This window comes from Miscanthus floridulus, chromosome 3 (genome assembly GCF_019320115.1).
Source record: "Miscanthus floridulus cultivar M001 chromosome 3, ASM1932011v1, whole genome shotgun sequence".
NCBI classification, from domain to species: Eukaryota; Viridiplantae; Streptophyta; class Magnoliopsida; order Poales; family Poaceae; genus Miscanthus; species Miscanthus floridulus.
In genome coordinates this window covers 135,656,504-135,678,693 of record NC_089582.1, presented here as the reverse complement: position 1 = coordinate 135,678,693, position 22,190 = coordinate 135,656,504, and the positions used below count along the sequence as shown (strand labels likewise).

The 22,190-nt window shown below is 49.6% G+C and overlaps 1 protein-coding gene and 1 pseudogene across 1 annotated transcript; both read right to left on the bottom strand.

Annotated features, from left to right (window-relative positions):
• Window positions 1-13,365: 13,365 nt before the first annotated feature.
• On the bottom strand, window positions 13,366-14,771 carry LOC136547072 (uncharacterized; annotated as a pseudogene).
• A 2,645-nt stretch (window positions 14,772-17,416) lies between these two features.
• LOC136547071 (subtilisin-like protease SBT1.8) lies at window positions 17,417-19,894 on the bottom strand. The gene has a single exon (XM_066539040.1). The coding sequence runs from the start codon at window positions 19,884-19,886 to the stop codon at window positions 17,538-17,540; it is 2,349 nt and encodes a 782-aa protein (XP_066395137.1). The 5' UTR covers window positions 19,887-19,894; the 3' UTR covers window positions 17,417-17,537.
• Window positions 19,895-22,190: the final 2,296 nt, after the last annotated feature.

Sequence of the window (22,190 nt, the reverse complement as noted above, 5' to 3'; positions counted from 1 at the left end):
TGCATCGGCGCGCTGGCTGCTGATGTGGCCGAAATCCAGATTTGATAGGTAACCGATGTTCAACTATCGATCGGTCTAACCCAGGCATCTCAGTATAATCCCAAGCAAAACAATCTTTATATTCTTTTAACAAATCTGTTATTCGCTGCTTACACTTAGAATCTAACTTAGCACTAATAAAAGTAGGCCTCGACCTATCACCATCACCGATATCTACTTCTATTAAATCATCTGCCGATGTGAACCCTTGACCTAATTTTCCATCATCGGCAAACCTATCCATTAAAACTCCTCTTCAGAACCGACTGCTTGGATCGGTGGAATTTCATAATCAGCAACTCTAAGGAACTCTTTTTCCCAAGCTTCTCCTGATATGCATTTAGTTCGCTCATAAGTATCTGATTCTGCCGATGCGATGATATAAGAAGAATCACCAGGGACGACTTCAATCTTATCTCCAATCCATTGTACGAGGCATTGATGCATTGTAGAAGGAACACAGCAATTAGCATGAATCCAATCCCTCCCTAGAAGCAGATTATATGCACCCTTGCCGTTGATAACAAAGAACGTCGTCGGCAAGGTTTTGCTGCCGATGGTCAATTCAACGCATACTGCCCCTTTAGCCGGTGACACATTGCCTTCGAAATCTTTCAACATCATATCGGTTTTGGTCAAGTCTTGATCTCCCTTACCAAGTTTCCGATACATCACGTAAGGCATAATATTAATCGCAGCCCCTCCATCAATAAGTACCTTAGACACAGGCTGCCCATCAACTCTGCCCTTCACAAATAAAGCCTTAAGATGCTGTCTCTCGTCATCGGTAGGTTTCTCAAAAACAGCCATCATTGGATCTAGCGTTAGCTGAGCTACTTGATCAGAGAAAACAACTTCTTCCTCATTATCAGATAGTGCCAGAAACTCCATCGGCAACATGAATACCATATTAACATCTGCCGATGGACCCTTATTTTTGTGTTTTACCTGCCACTGCTGATGACCAGGCCTTTTACTGGAGGAATTTTCCTCCTGGTATAAATCCTCCTGACGCTCACGTTGCATCCTCCTTCTCTGTGTCTTTGTCAGACCCTCTGGGCACCATCGAGGAAACTTGGTTTTCCAAACCGGCTGATAACAAGTCCTAGTTAGTTCTACGCGACGTATATTAGGGTCCCTGTAGAATATCTCCTCATCGGGAACTCTTGCGTTTGCCATTTCCTCAAGCTCCTCTTGATTCCTTGGAAAATATCCAGCGCGTTTACCAAGCCTCTCATGTACACTAAGTCTGCCCCCCAGCCGATCATGCACTGATACCCTGCCTCTGATCGGCTCGTCGATAGACAAACCCTGATTACTACGTTGAAACCTCCTTTCTGAACGATTGACTCTGTAATAACCATTACACTCAGGGCAATTTTCAACAGTTGGCAATTTAATACCTTCTTCCCAGCAATGGATGAAAAACGGACATCTCCAATGATCTTTATGTCGATTCCACTCTTCCTGATGTCTCATTTCTTGCTGTTGCCGATATCGGTCATTACGTTGACGCCAACCCTCCTGCTGCCTTCGATGAGTAATCACAATGCCAGGTCGAGGAGGTTTTTTGGAACTACTGCTTTCCCCTAGCAAACCCTTACTCTTTGCATCATCGGTAGTTATCCGATGTTGGGGGTCTACTGACGCGTTTTTCTCAGCAGCCTCTGACGTCAATACCTTGGTCTTTCCTTTGGCATCCAACATATTTGCCGGAAAAGGGTGTTGATCAATCTTCATCGGCTTCTGGGTCTTGGAAGTACCAAACTTAATTCTCCCAGATTCAATAGCCGATTGTAACTGTTGCCTGAATACCTTGCACTCATTTGTACTGTGTGAAGTTGCATTGTGCCATTTGCAGTACAAAATCTTCTTCAACTCTTCTGCCGATGGGATCACGTGATTAGGTGACAGCTTAATTTGGCCCTCTTGAAGCAGAAGATCAAATATTTTATCGGCCTTGGTGATATCAAAAGTAAACTTTTCTGGCTCTTTTTGACCAAAGGGACATGATATCGGCTTTTTATTCTTAACCCACTCAGCTAAGCCGATAACTGGTTCTTCATCAGAGTCAGAATCTCCTACTTCTTCAACAAATGATACCTTTTTACTCCAGTTCTTTTTAGGTTCAAAAACCCTAGTATCTTGATCAGAGATCCTTTGCACAAGATGACTGAGGCTTTCAAACTCCTGAGAAGCATATCTGTCCTTAAGATGTGGCAGTAACCCTTGGAAAGCCAAATCGGCAAGCTGCCGATCATCCAGCACCAGGCTGTAGCACTTATTTTTTACATCTCGTAGCCTTTGTACAAAGCTCTCTACCGATTCATCATTACGCTGCCTTAATTTTACTAAATCGGTAAGCTTCTTTTCATGGATTCCAGCAAAGAAATATTTGTGGAATTGTTTTTCTAGATCAACCCAGGTAATAATAGAATTTGGTGGCAATGAAATGAACCATGTAAATGCTGATCCAGACAAAGATGATGAAAATAATCGAACTCTTAATTCATCTCTGTTAGCTGCCTCTCCACATTGAATAATGAAGCGATTGACATGTTCCATTGTCGATGTATCATCTTGCCCAGAGAATTTAGTGAAATCTGGTACCTTGTACCGATTTGGAAGAGGAATTAAATCGTATGCAGGAGGGTATGGGGTCCGATAAGAATAAGTATTGACCTTGGGCTTTATCCCAAACTGATCCTTCATAATCTCTGCTATCTTATCGGCCCAAAAAGCATCAGCCTCCTGCTGACGAACTGGTTGAATTTCTACAGGAGGTGCCTGCTGACATCCTTCCACATATCTTTGTGGCCCACGATCTCCAGCAATCGGCATATTTGCCGCTACTTGTGGTCCATTAACCTGTTGGAAAGGATTCATCGGCTGGGCTGCCGATGCTTGATTCTGGAAACCAGCTTGCACATGACCTTGTTGAATCCCTGCAACCTGCTGATTCCGCTGAACTGTATGTTGAACAGGTAACTGTCCTGACCAATCATTATTAGAACTCATCGGCACAAAACTTACCGATGGCTGGTAATTTGCTGATATTGTTGGATAATTATAACTGGTTTGAGGCATGAACTGAACCCCAGTTTGACTCATAGCAGGGGCTTTCTGCTGCATCGGCAGTACGCTCGCCGATGGACTTGAATTGAATGTTTGAATCATAGGCATCTGGAAACCTCCTGGATTTGGTTGTACAGAAGTAGTTGCGGCATATTGAGGCATTTGAGCCATCGGCGAAACAGCCGATGATATAGGCGCTCTTCCTGCTGCATCAAATACTTGAGGTAATCTAGGATTGAAAGCAGATGACTCTGGAGGCATGCCATATCCCCACCAATTAGTAGGAATCTGGTTATTCTGAGACACAGGGCCTGACATAGCTGATGCCGATAGATCTGTATTAAGCTGAACTCGCCCTCCTGGTAACACCTGATCTGATTGTATCGGTGTAGATTGTATATTAGGTGAACCTGCCAATACTGGAGGGGAAGTAACTTCTGTACCCACAACGGCCGAAGGAGCCGATGGAGTTTTGACAGATGCCGGCTCTGGTTGATGATAGGCAGGCCCAACGTAATGTGGTGCCGCTTGTCCTTCTTTGAGAGTTCGAACCACAGCATTATGAACAGTATTGGACAGCACATTGGAATGATTAATCAAAGCATGATTTACTGCAGAATTAACCATCTCTTGAAGTTTACCAGGATTGGAGTCAAAGGTAACCTGCCGAGGCAACGGCAAATCTTGCTTCTGGATGACTTGTCCACTCTTGTTCAAGCTAAACGATCTCAGACAAAGCTGCTTGTATTCTTCTACAGCCTTTTCCATAGCCTGCCTCTGTTCTTCCTTAAGATCTTCTTCTGATACTGCGATAATGTTCCCTGGATCGATCTCGGAGTTGAACATATTGGTTGAAGTGTCCCACTGGGCGTGCCAAAAGATGTGTTGATGCAAAAGTGATCTGCAAACACAAAGGGCTAATACCCGAATCGATATCCAAAGCGTGCCAGTCGATTTGACCTGTTAATCGACAAGGATGAAGAAACGAACACTTTGGTCCTGACAACAGCGATACGCCCGGAAGCCACGGCCAAGAGGTGCTCACGCGGAACTCGAGAATCGCCGAAGATCGCACTGAAGCGATGCAGCTCGCCGAGTCAATGAGAACTCGTAAAGAAGAAAAATATGCAAATTGACGAAGTCGCCGAAAAGTAGATGCAAATAGGAGTAAAAGTTGGTTTTGATATTGATTGATATATTTTTTATTACATTGCTCCTTACTCCATATTTATACCCTGATCTAAAGAGACACAACCAAACACAACTAGGACACCAATCCCATATCTAAGGAAACACGTGACTCTTACACGAATCATAACCTAACCAATACAGAAAAGGAAATTAACTCCTATCTATTTCCTGTCCGCCTCTATTACGATGGAAATCTCACCGTCCTTTCCATCGGCATACTCCCTATTTCATCGGCAGTAGGCTTCAAGTCTTCCTTCATCGGCAGACTCCCTGCTTCATCGGCAATAGTCTTCAAGTCTTCCTTCATCGGCATACTCCCTGTTTCATCGGCAGTAGTCTTTAAGTCTCCTTTCATCGATCATCACCAGCTATCGGCAACCATTTTTACAAACTGGCTTTTATTGGCTATTAAAGTATTCAATAACTTTCCCCTTGCCGATTGGTCCACTCCGATTATTTTGACACGTGCAAAAAACGATGTCAACACCTGGAGTCAGAGCAGAAGGCCCGGTCAGAGGTAGACCGAGAAGTGCTCATGCTTCGGGGCTAGGTGATGGGGATAGAGGAGGCGAGCGCCTGGCTACGCGAGCAGGTGGCCCGACAGACAGAGGAATTCTCCACCCTTGAGAACTTCCACGTCGGTACATACCTTTTCTATTTTTCGTCATGTTGGTTTTTTCCTTCAGCATGTTTCTGAGCTTGTCTCCCTTCTTTCAGAGCTAGGTGGAAGGGTGAAGACGCCGGAGCGGGACCTAGAGACGATCAAGGTGACTTTCAGCCGGAAAGCAGAGGAGCTGGCCAAGTCCCGTGAAGAGCGACATGCTCTCGAGGGAGAACTTGACCAGATCCATAATGTTGCCTAGCTCGTTGTCTCGAAGGTCTTCAGGTCGGCACCAAGTACTAGCGCGCCCGCCATCCAACTGGTGGAGGTCCCGGATGCGGTCTAGGATCTTATCACGAGCGGGCCGTTCTACGGAGCATTGGGGGTGTTAACTTCAGTGGCGACGCATCATCCGAACCTAGACTTCACTACTATCTATGGTGGGTATGCTGATGGCTTGAGCATGGAGGACATCCAATCGATCGGAGAGAGCTTGCTGCCGCACGCAAGGTCGGTGGCAGAGCAAGTCTCTGCTTAGTGGGTGATGGATGTCCGCCGTGAAGACAAGGCTAGAAGCATGCGTGGGGATGATGTTGCCCAACCTGCGGATGGCACGAAGCATGGGTCAGAGGTGGACATCACCCCAGCTTTGACCGAGCCGAATGTCGTGCCGCTGGGGAGTGAGCAGCCCGCGCCTTCGTCGGTCGCACCGACTACGAATGTCACCGAGCCAGCCCAATAGCTTGTAAAATATACGTAGTTTAGTGAACATAAAAAGTTTAAGTTCATGGGAGAGCCCCCATGTAAACGTTCCTGTGTGCTTAATGACTACAGTTGGTTTCATTTTCTATGATGGAGCCACTCCGTTCGGGGAAGCTTGTTCCATTTTGTTCCTTAGTTTTCCCTTAGCATAATTTTATTTTTTATTCTTTCTTTCTCGTACCTGCCCGTTCTTGGGAGCCCGGGGCGTGGCCCATGAGGCTCAGCTACTCGTAACCGTAGGAAAAGGCGGGGTGCGATCGGTCGGAATGTTTTAAAGCAAAGCTATGTAAGGTAAATTAAAGGAACAAACTCCCCTTTTGATCGGGTAGGAAGAAATTTCACCATATGATAGTAAAAAACAGAGAGGTAGTAGTGCCCCTTAGTGGAGCCCCCGAGCGCCCTGGGCCAAAAAGTGTTCGGGTCGGAGTGCTTTTATAGGAGCATACGCTAAGTAAACAATGGTAAGACTAAAACTTAGGGGAAGAAAAATGACATAGTTGTTCCAAGCATTTGGAGAGAATGTCATCGTTGTTGTCCTTTAGTCGATAGGCGTCCGATCGGAACACTTCAACCTTTAGTCATCTAGATCCTTGCCCGCTACGCCCCCTTTCTCAGTCGTTGCTTCTTTACCTTTTTCTTCCTTTGGCCTGCCGACCTACCGCAGAAGGCGCTTGAGGAGGTGGTAGTCCTTGTAGAGATGTTTGATGGGGTAGTCATGATTGGTGCACGGGCTCTCCATGAGCTCGTGGAAATGGCCCGAAGGGCTCTGCTGGGGATGCGTGCCCGCATGATCAGTCGTGGCGACTAATGCAGAGTTGGCCGGTCGGCGACGATCCTTTCTGTTCTTTTTCCCCTCTGTGTGGAGGGGCCCTCGTCCTGATCCTGGCGCTTGGCCTTACTTTTGCCCTGGCCTCTGTTGGAGCATGGTGGGAGCGACGCTTGCTAGAGGTGTTGGACAAAGGTCCGTGGTCCCGGGCTCTTAGGGCTAGGATTTCGGTCGCTGCTGCGTGTGTCTCAGTTTGGTCCGAGCCATGCATATACAAGTGGTCGGTGCGGAGCGGTCATCAAGTCAAGACGAGGTGCCAATGCGGCCTCCTGTGCCGCGCCCGGTGGTTATAGCAGTGATCGGGTGGAGCGACCCATCTGCTGCGTACCCATTCCCCTGATGGGGATCGAGGCCGTGAGTTGGCGTCGTGATATGGAGCTCTCCACTTATTGAACGGCGGCGGTCTCCACTAGTGCCTGGAGGTTCTGGTGGATCACTGTTCATGAGGGTCGTTCAGCTCGGGCATGCCACGTAGAAGCATTACCGTGGCGGCGATGTTCTGATTGGCCCGAGCAAACTGTGAGGGATCGTTCCCCCTATCCATGGTGTTGCGCTGGACCCAGCGGGCATGACCTCGGGCGCCGCTAGCCGAACTATGCGCGTGGGGCGCCGCATGGTGTGCCGAGCGTGCAGGCGCAGTCAGTGGCCGGTGCAGCCACTATTGTTGTAGTTCATCGCCGTGCTCCCGTGTAAGCTCGGTGGTCTCCGCACGAGGGTCTAGAGGGGTGTGAGTCTGCAAGGATTCTGTTTCCATAGGTGGCTATCCTAGATTCCTAGAGCATCCGCCATAGCGCACTCCTAGGACGGACAGTGGCTAGGCGCCATGTCGTCGATGCTGGAGCCGTCACTCTCAACATCATCATCCATGATGTTGAGGAAACAGGTGGGAGAGTAGCTCACCATCCCCATGAATTTAGACGTGAGAGGGGGCGGTGCTGGCATCCTTCGGAGCCCCCTGGCATACGCGTCCACGGGGGACACGAGGCCGTAGGGGAACCGGACGTACGGTGGTCGCGGCGGAGACAACGGGGTCCCTCTAGGTAATCGGCAGAAGATAGAGAATAGTAAGTAAATAACAATATGTACATTACTCACAGCAGGGTTTGAGCAGAGAGTTTGCTCGAAATGAAGCGCAAATGCCGCGTCATTGAAGTCGTGCATCCCGGAATCGATGGAGGGCGCCCCTCCGATGGGTGCCGGGACGAGTGCCTCCTCGCGGAGGTGTAGTACGCTGAGTCAGTCAGCGACAAAGTCCAGGCTTCCGAGGAGAAAGGCCTAGGATGGCTCGAAGATGGGTGGAACCCACATCCCAACATGTGGGACCGCAGGAAACTCCAGTGAGCCAAAGCGAATCGAATCGCCAGAGCCCGTCACGACGAGGGTGGTGGAAAAGTGGGCCATCCGATGACCAAAAAGTGTTGAACGTACAACGTGTTCCCCATGGACGGCGCTAACTGTCGGTGCAGAAAGTGACCAACAAGTAAATATTTGTAGTTTTGTCGTACGTTGTGATCGGAGGTGGCCTAGCACTCAATGACACATGGTTTATACTGGTTCAGGCAACGTGCTCTACGTCCAGTTTGGGTCGGTTGGTGACTTTATTCCTGAGCCCAGGTGCTCAAAGTTTGTAGTGGGGTTACAAACGAAAAGAAGAAAGATGGGGTGCACGATAGGTCCGGTTGGCTCCGGTCGAAAGGGCCGAGAGCGACAGGAGCTCCTTTATGAGCTAAGTGTTTAAGCATGTGCTTGATGTCCGAACCTGACGGTTTTGTGGTTGTGAGCTAGTGAACTTAGTCGATCTAATGAATCTGAAATGACTTGTATGAACTTGAATCCACTTAGTCTCTTGGGAGAGAGCGCATCCCCTTTTATAGATGAAGGGGATTGCCTTACAAGTAAGAGGAAGAGAGTTCACATGCTTCTAAGTCTTGTTGCCCACGTCGGCGGGTACAGGAGGATGGTAGGCGGCCACAACACTGTTGGATGTCGGTTGTATATGGGAGGTTACGTCATCTTGTTTCGGGTATGGCAGATGTCGGCACCTGCATATACTGTTGATGTCCAGAGGCATGTGAGGAGTTTCACCATGTTCACTTGGTACGGTAAATCCCGGCGCCCGCAACACTGTCGATGCCCAGAGGCATATGGGGGGCCTTATCGTATGGGAGTTAACGACGCCCACAATACTGTAGAGGAAAATGTCGGCACCTGCAATATTGTTTGTGTCAGGGCGGTTATAGAGTACCGTTCCTGTAGGTGACAGGGTACGGTCTCTGGTATCCTGGTTTGACTTGAGCGCCTTGCCTTGCTTTCTCTGTTCGTTCTCTGGTCCCTTCAGGGCGGGCGTCCTTGGTCGGTTGGTCCCAGTCGGCTCTAGTTGCGCCAGTTGGAGAAGAGCAGTGAGCAGGGTCTTTGCATACCCGGTCGGAGACATGGGGTCGGAGTCGGAGGTAGTGCTTTGCCAGGCCTTCCGATCGGAGAGACCATCAGGAGGCGCTGGAGACCAAAGTGAGCGCTCCGGTCGGAGAGGTGGGCCGGAGTGGATAAGCGGGTGTTGTTCCTCCTCGGCCTGACCTTCCGATCGGTGACTGGACCGTCCTCCTGACCTGTTGTTTTAGACACTTGGGCCGGCCCATGAGTTGCGCGCTGTCTGCTTGGGCCGAGCCTTTGCGGGGAAGCCGGTCCACGAGGGACTCGAGTTTATGAACCCGACACATTTTTGTTTCTTCACCCCTGTTTGTTTCGCTGAAATTTGGCTTATGTTGATGCTTATGTCGATTTGTTGTGAGAGAATAGCACTGTTGGTTTGCTAAAAAGTACCGCTGAAGTAGTGCTGAAGAACAACAACTTCATAAAAACGTACAAATTTTGTGAGGTGGGAGGGGACATCATAATTTTTATTATAAATGTCATAAGTTTTATCACAATTTTTTAGACTTAGGGATCGAACCCTAACCACTATGGCCCGTTCGCTGGTCTGAATCTTTTACTGAAACTGGCTGAAAACACTGTTCTGACTGAATTATTGTGAGAGAAAGATACTATTTCGACTAAAAAAATAAGCCGAACAAGCCGAATATGGGATAAGCCGAACGGGACCTATAAGTTGTTCATTCTACAACAGTCGGTCTTCAGCTCGTGAAAACATGAATGGCCTTTCTCGGCCATTTTTTTCCAACAACTGCAGGGCAAGGCCCTATACTAAATTTATTATAAGGCCCTAAACTTATCTATAAGATATAATGCTAATACACACATATTGCTTGAAAACATATCAATCTTTTTTTTACCAAATATGTCTTCAAAATAGCATTTTACGTTTATCTCAAAAGAATATTTATTAATTAATTGTTAAATCTTTTCAACACCATTCTTAATAAATTAAATTATCAACTGTTTTAAAATCCATTGCATCCTAATAAGTTAGACCAACTGTATTAATTTGAAAAAAAATGTCAACATCTATTCTATTATTATTTGTTAGTCGATTAAAGTCAATTTTATTGTGGAGTATTTATTGTTCTTGAAGGCACTTATGGAATATAAACTAGCTTAAAACAAACTATGTGCTCAAATACAAAGAAATAAATTGGGGGTATTTTTTTTGGAATATTCACAGGAGTTAGTACTTGTTGATAGCATTTAACGTTTATTTCAAAAGAATTATTCATTAATTAATTGTTAAATCTTTTCAAGATCATTCTTAATAAACTAAATTATCAACTGTTTTAAAATCCATTGCATCCTAATAAGTTAGACCAACTGTATTAATTTGAAAAAATGTCAACATCTATTCTATTCTTATTTGTTAGGTGATTAAAGTCAATTTTATTATGGAGTATTTATTGTTCTTGAAGGCACTTATGGAATATAAACTAGCTTAAAACAAACTATGTGCTCAGATACAAAGAAATAAATTGGGGGTAATTTTTTTTGGAGAACTCTGTCCTAGTGTAGCAAAAATATTCATAGGAGCTAGTACTTGATGAATATTGGTCTTGTTCGCTTCTCTTATAATTCGTACTTTTCAACTTGTTTTTTTAGCCGAAATAGTATTTTTCTCTCGTAACAAATCAGTTGAAATAATATTTCAGCTTATTTTTTCAGCGAAGCTAACGGGCCATTGCATGGTCTAACCGTCTAAGCTCTCGGGCACGCTGCACGCATGGGCATATGTTTCATGTTTGCTTGGGAAATAATGTAAAGAAAACGTTGCACTTTGCAAGCCAAAAAGACGTAAAGCTGCAGAACTACGCCTTCGGTACACGTATTGATTTCATCTGCCTTTCTGCACATGTGGCTCAAGACATTGGTGGACAGAAACACTTCGTTCGCTGTCAGTAGAGAGAGATATTTGATGTATACTTATATATGTAATAATTGTATTTATTACATGATTGCAAGGATAACCTCCAGAGATGAGAATTTCTGCAACTTCTCAGCCTAACAAAACTCCTGATGAATCCTAAAATTATCCTATCTCCTATATGCTAACAGAAACTGCTCCATCGAGAGGTCATGCCGGGGGAGAAACCTGAGGCCCCCGTGTCGCCCCGCACAGGCCGACCCTAGCCGCTGACCCTCCATCCCCTCCCCTCCCACATCACCGCTGCCGGAGGAGACCGCCAGGATGCTCGTGCGGCTCCCTAGGATGGCAGCGGCGGGGCCTTCTCCCAAGCAGGCTGCGAATCCCTCTGTGCGGGGATGGATCTCGACATTCCGGGCGGTGCTGCGGCACCGTGGCTACGCGCTGGGGCTTGGTGGAAGGCGGGCGATGGCGGCGCCGGTAGCCATTTCCCCTCTTCCTCTCGAGCCCCCTCCCCTCCCCTCCCTCCCTCTTCACCGTTGACAATGGAGGCTTGGGCGGCCGACAGGGCGGATCTGGGCCTCCCGGGTCTCGATCTGCCGTCTCTATGGTGGACGCCGTCCCTGGTTGGCGGGTTCCTAGGGGGCTCACTCGTTTGTGTCCCCAGGGAGCTCGGCCTGCGCGGCGGCGGTCGGCCACCCTAGCTGTTGGGAAGCCGGTGCGGTGCTCTGCCAACCGACACGAGCACGTGCTGCTGCAAGCTTCCCCTGGCGCGACCCCCACGATGCAGTGCTCTCGAGCGGTGGAGTCCCTGCAGATCTGGTGGAGCTGCTCTGTGGCATGGCGTCTCTTCTTCTTGTGCGTGTGCAGGGTCCCTGGGCACGCGGTTTGGCCGCGGGCATGCCGGCGGCGGGGCTGCGTGTCCATGGGTGTCTCCTTCGCTGGGTCCGGTGGTCGCGTCCGGATCAGCTGGAGCTGCTGCGCCCTCTTGAGCTCGGAGCACAGATGGTGCTCTGGCAGCGGTGCGGCTCTTCTACACATGCGTGCGCGGTGCGTGCGGTTTGGCCGCGGGCAAGCCGGCGGCGGGGCCGTGCGTCCGCCGGCGCCCTCCCCCTGTGCCTCTTGTTGGGGAGGGCAGAGCGACGATTCGACAGTGCGGCGGCGTCGTCCATGCCTGTTTCCGCAGTGGCGGTGTCGGGGCGTCAGCTCTGGAGACCTGACGAGGTGACTGCTATTGTTGACTCTGTCTGCGAGGTGTCTTGCAAGGGTTCTGGGCGAAAACTCAGCCTAGGGTGTGTTTAGTTACCCCAAAATCTAAACTTTGGCACTATATAAAAAGAAGATTCCCCGTCACAACAAACTTGCGGTACATGCATGGAGTACTAAATGTTGACGAAATCAAAAACTAATTGCACAGTTTGGTTGTACTTTGCGAGACGAACGTTTTGAACCTAATTAGTCAACGATTGGACAATTATTACCAAATACAAACGAAATGCTACATGGCACTACAGTGTCGCGCAATGATTTTGCCACTGCCGATTCCGGGCAACTAAACGAGGCCCTAGCTCTTGGCTTGGCCAGCGACGAGGGACGCCATCGGGCTGTTTCTCCTTCTTGAGGGCGCCGTTGAAGAACCTCTTGCTGCCCTTGGTCGGCCAGGCCATTGCAACTTCTCCTCACACAAGACTAGGCGAAAGCCTTGCTAAGCTACTGCTTAGCTGACGATGATTACGTCTCCGCGTCATTCACCTCCTTGGAGGCATCGTCCAAGAGTTCTTGTGCCGTGGTGTTGCTGTGTTCTCATTGTTTGGGGCTTTATGGTTTTGCCACGTTTGCGCTTGTGTCGGGGCATGTTGATGTTGTTTTCTCGTTAGTGGATAGGCCACAACCTTGCCCTTGTGCTGGGGCTGATGTACAAAATGACTTGTTAAACTATCTAACGGACCGTTTTGGGCCAATATATAAAATCAGGTTGAGAACACCTCCCCATTGACCTTAAAAAAAACTGCTCCATCCATCAAGCAGGCAGAGGTACAAAACTGACGGAATTTTGCCAGGTTCTTACCTAGGCCATGTTTAGATTGCAAAAAATTTCAAACCGATAAATAGTAGCACTTTCGTCTTATTTGGTAAATATTGTCCAATCGTGGACCAACTAAGCTCAAAAGATTCATCTCGTGATTTCGAACTAAACTGTGCAATTAGTTTTTTTTTTTACCTACATTTAATGCTCCATGCAAACGGTTAAAAATTGATGTGATGGAGAGAGAGTGAAAAAACTTGAATTTAGAAGTGATCTAAACAAGGCCCTAGCCGAGCAGCTGAATTGAACAATCTCCGGGGTCTTCACCTGGTGATCATGCAAAACCTACCTAATATGCCTAGCCCCTGTCCCTTGCTAGCTGGCTTGGAAAATTGCTCGGGAACCATGGGCGGCGGTGGCGGCGACGACATCATCAGAACCCGGCGGCCAGACTTCTGTCGCCCAAAATTGCCGGATTCGTGATGTCGCACATCTGACCCTACGACGCTGTACACTACTACTACTACTTGCTAGATAGATTAGTTCCCCCATAGATGCAGCTGCGTGTCCTCCTCCAGCTTACTAAGGTAATACAGCAGCTCGATGCCGGACTGCGGGCCGTTGCCGGCGTGTTGGAGCTTCTGGGCTGCCTGCCACTGCGTCGCGTACCTGATGCCGGCAATTGTCAGGTCGGCGCCGTAGCTCATGGCGAGCGGCTGGGCTGGCGTTGTGTTGGTGAAGTTGTCGCTGCTGCCACCGATGGTGTGGGAGAAGGCTACTGGTGGCGCGTTGATGAAGTCGCGGCCGCCAACGCAGCCGGCGGTGCCCATGGCGAGGGAGAGTTCTGGCGGGGCGTTGACGAAGCTGCAGCTGGCGCCCATGGCAAAGGACAAGCCGCCGCCGCCGCCTGGACACCGAGTGCCGCCGTCGTGTCCATGTAGCTGAGGCCGGTTTCGGCGGAGGGGTAGTGGACAGGCACCATGGCATGGGGCGGCTCCTCGGCGCTCCACATGGCCAGATTGGTCTGGGCAGCGCCCCAGCCCAGCAATTCCTGCATCTGGTGGCCAGCAGGTATGCCAAAGTAGTCGGTGCCTGCGCATTGGTGGAAGCCGTAGCCATGCTGCAGCGTGCCGTCATCGCGCGGCGGGTACAGGTGGTCGTCCGTCGCGAGGCGGCCGATGTTGTTGTTGCTGCTGCCGCCGGCGGCGTACATGTCCGGCGTTATCTGAAGGTGGTAACCCTCCATGCCCGCGCCGCCGCTGCCGTTGGTGCACTGCTGGAAGCCGTACGCCTGAACGCCATCATTGGCCCATATGGCCTGGTTGTCGTAGTCGCCGGGGGCGTGCAGCGGGTAACCGTCCGCGCCAGCAAAGGCGAGCGGCGCGACCCCCTCGAGCACGACGCCAGCGCCGACGCCGTCCTCGCCGTCGACCGGCAGACCCAGCGCCCTCATCCTGTCCTCCGTAGCCCGTATCGCGGCGTCGATGGCCTCGAGCAGCCCCTGCGCCTCCTCCGCCGTGGCGACGCCGTCCAGCGCCTTGTCCCAGGGATCGAGGCCGGTGGGCCCGGCCTGGCGCACGCGGGCGAGCTTGGCCTCCTCCTTGCCCAGCCCGCCCTCGAGGTACGCCCGGTGCGTGTGCCGCGCGCGCACCTCCGGGTCCAGCGCGCGGTACCGGGCCAGCACGGCGCCCTCAGTGGACTCCCACACGTCGGCGGCCGCGCCGCCGCCGTCGCAGTCGCCGTCCGCGGCGGCGACGACGAGCGCGACGTCGACGCCGCAGAGCACGGAGAGCTCGTACGCCTTGACCTTGAGCGTCTCCTTCCGCTTGCCGAACGTGTCGCCCCGCGCCCGGCGATCGCGGATGAGGCCCAACGCGCGGCGCCCGCGGCCTCGCCCCGCTGCGCCTTGCTGCGCGCGCTCGGCGGTCCTCCGCTTTCCCGTCATCCCCTGCACGCTCTCCTCCTCGTAGTATAGTAGTAGAAAGAAATTGGTTACTGTTCCGGCGGGCAGGCAGGCCGCGAGGGGGCGGTAATATATGGGAGGCGGCGCGTGCCACGGATCGAACGCTGCACGACGGCTAAGGCTAGGGCCTAGGCCTCGTAGGCTTCCATATTTCGGCGAGTCTGAGTAGCCGATGAGATCCGGCGGGATACGGGATTACGGATACCTTCCAAATGCAGCTTCCTGGAGGGGTGTGAGGAAGCTACCTAGTCAATGCAAACTTGCAACTTCGGAGCTCGGCGTCGAATCTGACACAAGGACCATGAATCACGGCGGGCCTGGGCCTCGGCGCAGGAACCACGAGCAGCCGTAGCAAGCGGCGCGGCGGCGGGCAGCCCGTCCCGTGTCCGCGTAAGCCGCGAGAGCTGGCGGGCACATGCGGCGGCCCGCACAGCGCCGTTTGTTTTTGCGGGTTACTGCGGCGGCCCGTGCGTGTCAATTAGTATGTGTTTAACTGTTTTGAACTGTCGCAAAGCCCACAACTTGCATTTGCATCAAGTAGTTGAACAGTTCTGAACTATACGCAGTTGGACAGAGTTGCGTCAAGTAGCTCGTTCACTCATGTCAACTTGCATCTCTAAAATTGCACAAATTTACGATCCATTCACATACTTGAACAGAATACAAAAAAATCAGAACAATAAAATCTGGAAATATAAAAACATGACAAGGACATTTCTACTGATAGATATATACTTATTTATTACAAAACTTGGCACAAGCAAACTAAGATTCCATTTTCTTCAGTTTAGATGACAAACCATGAGTAATGCCATCAATGGTAGTATCTACAGCCATTTGTAATTCAACTTGAAAGGAGAAGAATGAGTAATTTTAAATAATAAATATTAATTATCAGAAACCTTTAGTCCTTCAAAGACTACAACTAGTGAGTAGTGACAACAAGTCATCAGAAACCTTCAGTCCTTGAACTCCAAAGGCAAAGCTGAGATGAGATGACATGAATAGAGAAATCTGCAGTTCAGAAACCTTCAGCCCTTCAATCCTGTATGCAATTGGTCATTTTACTACAAATTAACATCAAAACAGCAGTTTGTCCTCATGTGCAATCCAACAAAGGTCTTTGGCTGTTAAGATAATTGATGCATAACAGTCTCTCTACCAGGATTTTGCAAATACAGACATGCGTAGCTAGTGTTCTAAACAGAAACAGACTTGCTTGATAACCTGATGCCCAATTTGTAAGAAAGAAGAACATTAATCTACACTACAGTTATACTACTTTTTTCAGCCCAGTTTACTGGTTTACTCCTATAACACGTCTAGAATCTGGAGAGAATCGCAAAAGAGCATAGCATTTAAAATAGCTTTCATACTGTTTCTAGTTGTTGTCATGTTACAACCAGTACAACTTACACCCTAATGGCTCTTTTGGTTAGGACCATGTAAGTGTGGATACGGAGAATGTCATATAGATATACAAGTAATAAGAAAGGTCAGAGTTATATTACACTAATATACACCCTGAATTCCTGAAACAAAAAAAAAGTGGAAAGAGCTGGGCAGACCAGTGTGGCCAATAATTTGCTGGGATGATCACTCAACTGGAAGTACGTATGAAATAACAAAAGTAGTCATTACTAGAAGGACCTAGACAACTAAACCTGGGACAGTAGCAAGAGCTGAATTAAAAAAAAAAACTAGGAAAATCTATACCTAAGACACCACACAAATGTTCAGTTGAGCTAGCTGCACTGACAAATAAGTGCCATATAATTAAGACTGCTCTGCACTTTTGTTTCTCAAAAAACTGCTCCAAATTGTTTAAGCTATGCTTGTGCTCATATATGGTTGAGCCATCAGCAACCACTCTACGAGGGTGACAAGAGCAGCAAGCGCAAAGGATCCTCCATAAGGGTGAGATTTATATTACTACGTACTAGCACAACCTGTGGAGGAATTAGACACTCTACTGAAACAACATGGACGACTCTACTGAAACAACTCGCAGATGTTCCTCCTCGACGCAAATAACTACTATGACAACAACGAAAATAGTGTGATGAACAACAACAGCCACATCAGCTTGCCGACTGCGGTAGATGCAGTAATAAGTTGCAGCAACCAAGGCAATTCTCAACTAATTTTCCATCCTAAATTTCGAGCTGGGCCTCTTGTCTCTTGCTTGGATTGTACAAAATCCAGCTGCCTGCAGGTGAAGTCACGACCTATCAATATAGTCTTAGTACTAATGCTGAATGAATGTTGCAGCAACAGTTTAAACTGCACCACTACACGGTTCACGCCATCCAATTCAGTTAAGTAGTCATTATTCAGTAACCGGTGCGGTTTCAATAACTTAGTGTTGTGAAAAGCAATGATTCAGGGCAAACAAGGAACCCAGGCAAAAGGAAGATGCAACACTAGCAATATGGTCTATTGTGTAAATAGTGGACTCAGTGTTGTGAAAAATGGTTCAGCTTGAGGAGAAAAATGGAGTGGAATACCAAAATACTGATTTATACCAAAATAAAATGGGAGCTTTGGAGATATTTTAAAAACATCAACAGCTATTTTTTTTTGACACCATCCAGTTTTTAACATCCATACGTCTCACAGCTCACGACTCAGAATGCGGAATTATTGATTCCCCCCTAACCAACGAACTCATCACCATGACGATATATGGATATGGCAGTTTAAGCATGATAGCTCAACATATAGCTTATTATTGTGCAGAAGAAGTCATCAGTTCTTCCACTGGAACGCCACCGGGCTCCTGACTTGATGCTCCCCGTTCACCCAGCTGATCTGCCCGAAGTCCCAACCGCCTGCCTCCCGGTTCCCTCCGGCTTCATTCCTGAACTCCACCGAGTAGCTCCTCGCCTCCATGTGCTCCTTGAACTCCAAGGTCGTCGGCGTGACGGTCACCTTCACGTGCTCCGGCGCCACGACAGTGACATTGTACGTCCCCGCCTCTTCGGACACTTTGGTCAGCGTCCGCGTCAGTGTGCGGACGTCGGTGCGGTTGTCGAAGGCCACGATGAACGACGGGTAGTTGAGGCCAGCGGGGCCGCCGGCGAGCGTTCCCGTGCAATTGACGAAGTCCGGAACGAACCGCCGCATCTGTTCCACGGTGTAGTTCAGGGCGCAGAGGAAGTCGACGTAGTCGCGCTCTCCGGCGTCGTAGACGAGGCCCGGGTCCAGCGCGAGGTCCGGCTGGACGTGCCCGGCCCCGGCCACCAGCGGCGTCGCGACCCTGACGTTGTCGGCGCGGCCCACGATGGCCCCGTTACCGTTGTCGAGGATGTCTCCGCCTCTGTTGTCGACCGTCCCGGCGGTCGTCATCAGAGCCGAACGTACCATGGCAGGCGTCCAGCTTGGGTGCTTCTTCTTGATCATTGCTGCAATGCCAGCGACGTGCGGGCACGCCATGGACGTCCCGGAGATGATGTTGTAGTCGGCTCTCCTGCCGTCGTCGGAAGCTCCCGACACAGATACGTCGCCCGACCAGGCGGCAAGAATGTTCACTCCCGGCGCGACGACATCGGGCTTGAGCAGCTCGGGGACGACAGGGTTGGGGCCCCGCGATGAGAACCCCGCCACCACCGGCGCCCGGTTCTTGCGGACGATCGTCTCACAGCCGAAGCTGAAGGACGCCACCGGATAGGGTACCGAGGCCATGTACGCGCTGAGCTTCTCGCCAGCGGTGTAACTGAGCGTGAGACCCGGAAGAGTGAAGGAATAGGTTGCGGAACCATCTCGAGACAATTCACGAGGATCCACACCAACTATCCCTGCGCCACCAGCATTCTGCAAGAGGATGCCGTGCCCGTCGCCTGCTCCTTTCGTGCACACCATGATTTTTCCCATGACCTTGTCGGGCGTCCAGCTCTTCCACTCATCGTGGCGTCCGCAGTCGGCGGACAGTAACTGGATCATGGGCGTGCCCTTGGCATGCATGGTATAAAGGGACTGCCCGGCGAGCACGACCCCGTTCCCGAGGGTGAGGCTCGCCGGGAACAGCCGGTCCACGGTGGAGGCGCCTACGGTGGTCATCCACGGCGCCGAGTTGGTCACCGTAGATGCCTGCGGGCCATCATTGCCACCAGCGAGGACGACGAAGACGCCTTTGCGCTCCGCACCGAACAAGGCGATTGCGACAACGTTATCGTGGAAGGGAGGGTCTGGTGGGTTGCCTCCGAGGGACATGGAAATGATGTCCACGCCATCCTTCACCGCAGCGTCCACCGCCGCTACGATGTCCGCATACAGGCAGCCTACCACGGTGCATGCCTTGTACATGGCGATCCTCGCCTTGGGCGCCATTCCCCACGCGGTTCCCCGGGAGAACGTGTAGAGGCTGGCGTTGCGGACCTCAGCGCCAGCGGCCGTCGAGGCCACGTGCGTGCCGTGTCCCTCCTCGTCCCTCGGGGAGGGGATGCCACGGCTCTTCCTCCCCTCCACGGCGTCCGCAGCAGTGATGAAGGCCTTGGCTCCAACCAGCTTGTTGTTGCACAAGTTGGCGTTGAAGTCGTGGGCGTCGACGCACTTGCCCTTCCAGCTCGACCGGACGGGGCCGAGCCCGCTGTCGTGGAAGCTCGCACTCTCGGGCCATATGCCGCCGTCGATGATGCCGATGATGACGCCGTCGCCGAAGTCGGTCTGCTTCCAGGCGCCGTTGCCGGGTTCGAGGCCCATGAACCCCGGCGACCTCGTGGTCCGAGGGTAGAGCACCCTGTCCTCGTACACGCCGATGACGCCGGGCGCGCTGGACATGAGCCGGGCCTCCTCACCAGTGAGCTGGACGGCGAAGCCGTGCATGACGGTGTCGTAGGTGTACAGGATGCCGCTGGAGGCCGCCGCCCGAGTGGAAGAGGCGTGGGTGGTCACCATGGAACGGTACCACTCCTCCAGGGAGCCGAAGTGGGGCGGCTTGGCGAGGTCGTTGGCATGGACGATGTAGGTGGTGCTCGATGACTGAGGCTTCAACGCAATGTGGTTCTTGGTCTTTTCGATGAGAACTGCGTCGGCGAACTGGACAACGAGGAGGAAGAGCGCTAGGTGGTGCAAGAGCCTGGTGATGGTGGTCGCCATTGCTGATGGATGTGTGTGTGAGCTCGTGGTGAAGGAATGCGTGCCCGGTGTGAGCCTTTTATAGAGTCCGAGCCCTGGACAATGCTACACTACACAGCAGAAACAGTGATAAACTGGTGTGGTGGTAGGCCATGTGGTTGGTGGATTGCACTAGAAGATTTTGCTCATTAACAGATTGTTAGATGACATGTAGGACCTTCCTATCGAACAAAACTTGTTTGATCAAGGAAAACACAATAAACTCCAGGACTACGGAACTCTTGTGGCTAGCTAAGTGACTCTTTTGTACAATTAAGCAAGGAGGACATGAATTTATTTGTGGTGTGAGCTTATGCAATAGTATTAGTTAGTATTCAATGTGAGAACTTTGGTTATGCTTGTTCAATCCGCAAGAAAGTTGTGTCTCATGGTTAATGGGGCATTACCCCAACGTTAGGTGAGTAGTGAGTTCACCTGAGGATTACCCTAGATTTAATTCAATCAACATGAACCCCTTGGAAAAATAAAAGGGAGAGAACTTTTTGCGTGATTACTGAGTTTAAAGGTCTAGTATAAAGATATTCGTCCCAGTAAATAAAAGAAAAGAAAGATGTCAAGTTTTGGGAACCAAGGTGAGGAGCTTTTGCCAGAATTTGTGCCCTTCTTTAAAAAATATTAAGATAAATTTATCATATTTAAATAAATTTGCAGAAAAAGTACTTCACGAGATTTCCCGTTTGGACATGCTCCTTTCTGAAAATCCAATACAACAAGTCATCTTGCACCAGACAATAGCAAATTCCTGGCCACAAATATGTATCTGAGGCGTGCAAGTTGAAACCAGTGCTACGCTGCCCGCACTGAAGAAAGCCCAGTGAGCATTCTGGGCTACAAAAGAAATAAAAATTTGGAGCTATCTCGATTTGTGACAGAAGTTTCAATTTCTTCAAGCGACCAAAGTTAATATATACAGAAAGTGTGAACTCCGAAGCAATGACCATTAAGAAAAGATGAACCCTGAAGCAATAAGGTGCTCCTAAAAGATTAGACAGTTTCTCATATAGTCTTTCAACCATTCCATCATATTCTGCCCATATATATGGATGCTCCTTATTTTGAGTAGTGGGCCGCCTTGCAAATTAATCCACAGCCATTTATTCAAAATGAGACGGCGTGTTCAGCTATCCTGACTGGACTTAAATATCCTCTCTGTTCAACCAAATCAAGTTCCACCAGGCAAAGTCACATCATAAATTGTAAGAAAGGGTGGCCAGTTAGATTTCTTCCCTTGTACTCCATTGTAGTGAACAACAGACCATTTCATGATGTCAATTGTAATGCTGGGCAGAGAAGCCTGTCACAACTGTACTAGTAGAGCCATTCTTTTTTGACTTATGAGTAGCTTTTTTTTTTCTGGCAATCTCCTTGTGCGACACTTAACTCTAAAGTGGATTGTACCCTGCCGTGTTTCCTTATTAACTGTTTGGTATGGATTATGGTCCAGTTTTACAAAGCTATTTTTCAGTTTCTTGGAAAAGCTTATCCCTAGAGGTCCCTCAAAATGTGCTCTTAAATGTCCAGGAAACACTGGTAAGTGGTAAAGCTAAAAAATACTTCTCCCAGCTCCCTCTCTGCTATCAGGAACACTAATAAAGCTAAAAATACTTCTCCTAGCTCCCTCTCTACTATCCTCCCGAGAAGCTATTCTATCAAACGTTTTTCGAAAACAGCTTCAGCTCCATTGGTGAAGCTTCTCATGGAACCGGAAAAAAAAACCCGCTAGCGAAACCAAAATAGTTGTATCAGTGTATTTATGCCATTGTTTGGGCATCAAAAGGAAACTAGCACACAACAATCTTCACCCTGTTCGTTTGTTGGTTTCAGCCAGCCCAAACCAGCCAGCCAACAGTGTTTTTCTCTCACAATAAACCAGCACCAGCCAGCCCAAACCAGCCCAGAAACCAACCAGCGAACAGGGCGCTTGTAAGGTTTATCGAATTTGCTGGTAAGGTTTTATGCTTTTGGTTACCAAGGACACTGGGGATTATTTTTGCAAAAGGAGGGACTTTTTAGTGGGGACAAAACTCTCTGGTTGCTATTGGTGTTTTTGGTTTGAAGTCATCGTAGATTAGACGAACCATGTAAGGTCTTTCTTTCATGTTTACAGTAAACAAGTGCTTTTGATGTTGTGATGGATCCCCATTCCATCCCTCAAAAGTCAAAACTAAGCAAGAAAAAATAAAAGATTACCATCCAACTCAGGCCAAGGTACCATTGGCAAAATTGTTAGTGAAATCCCTCTCGAGAAAATGATTTTTTTTTTTT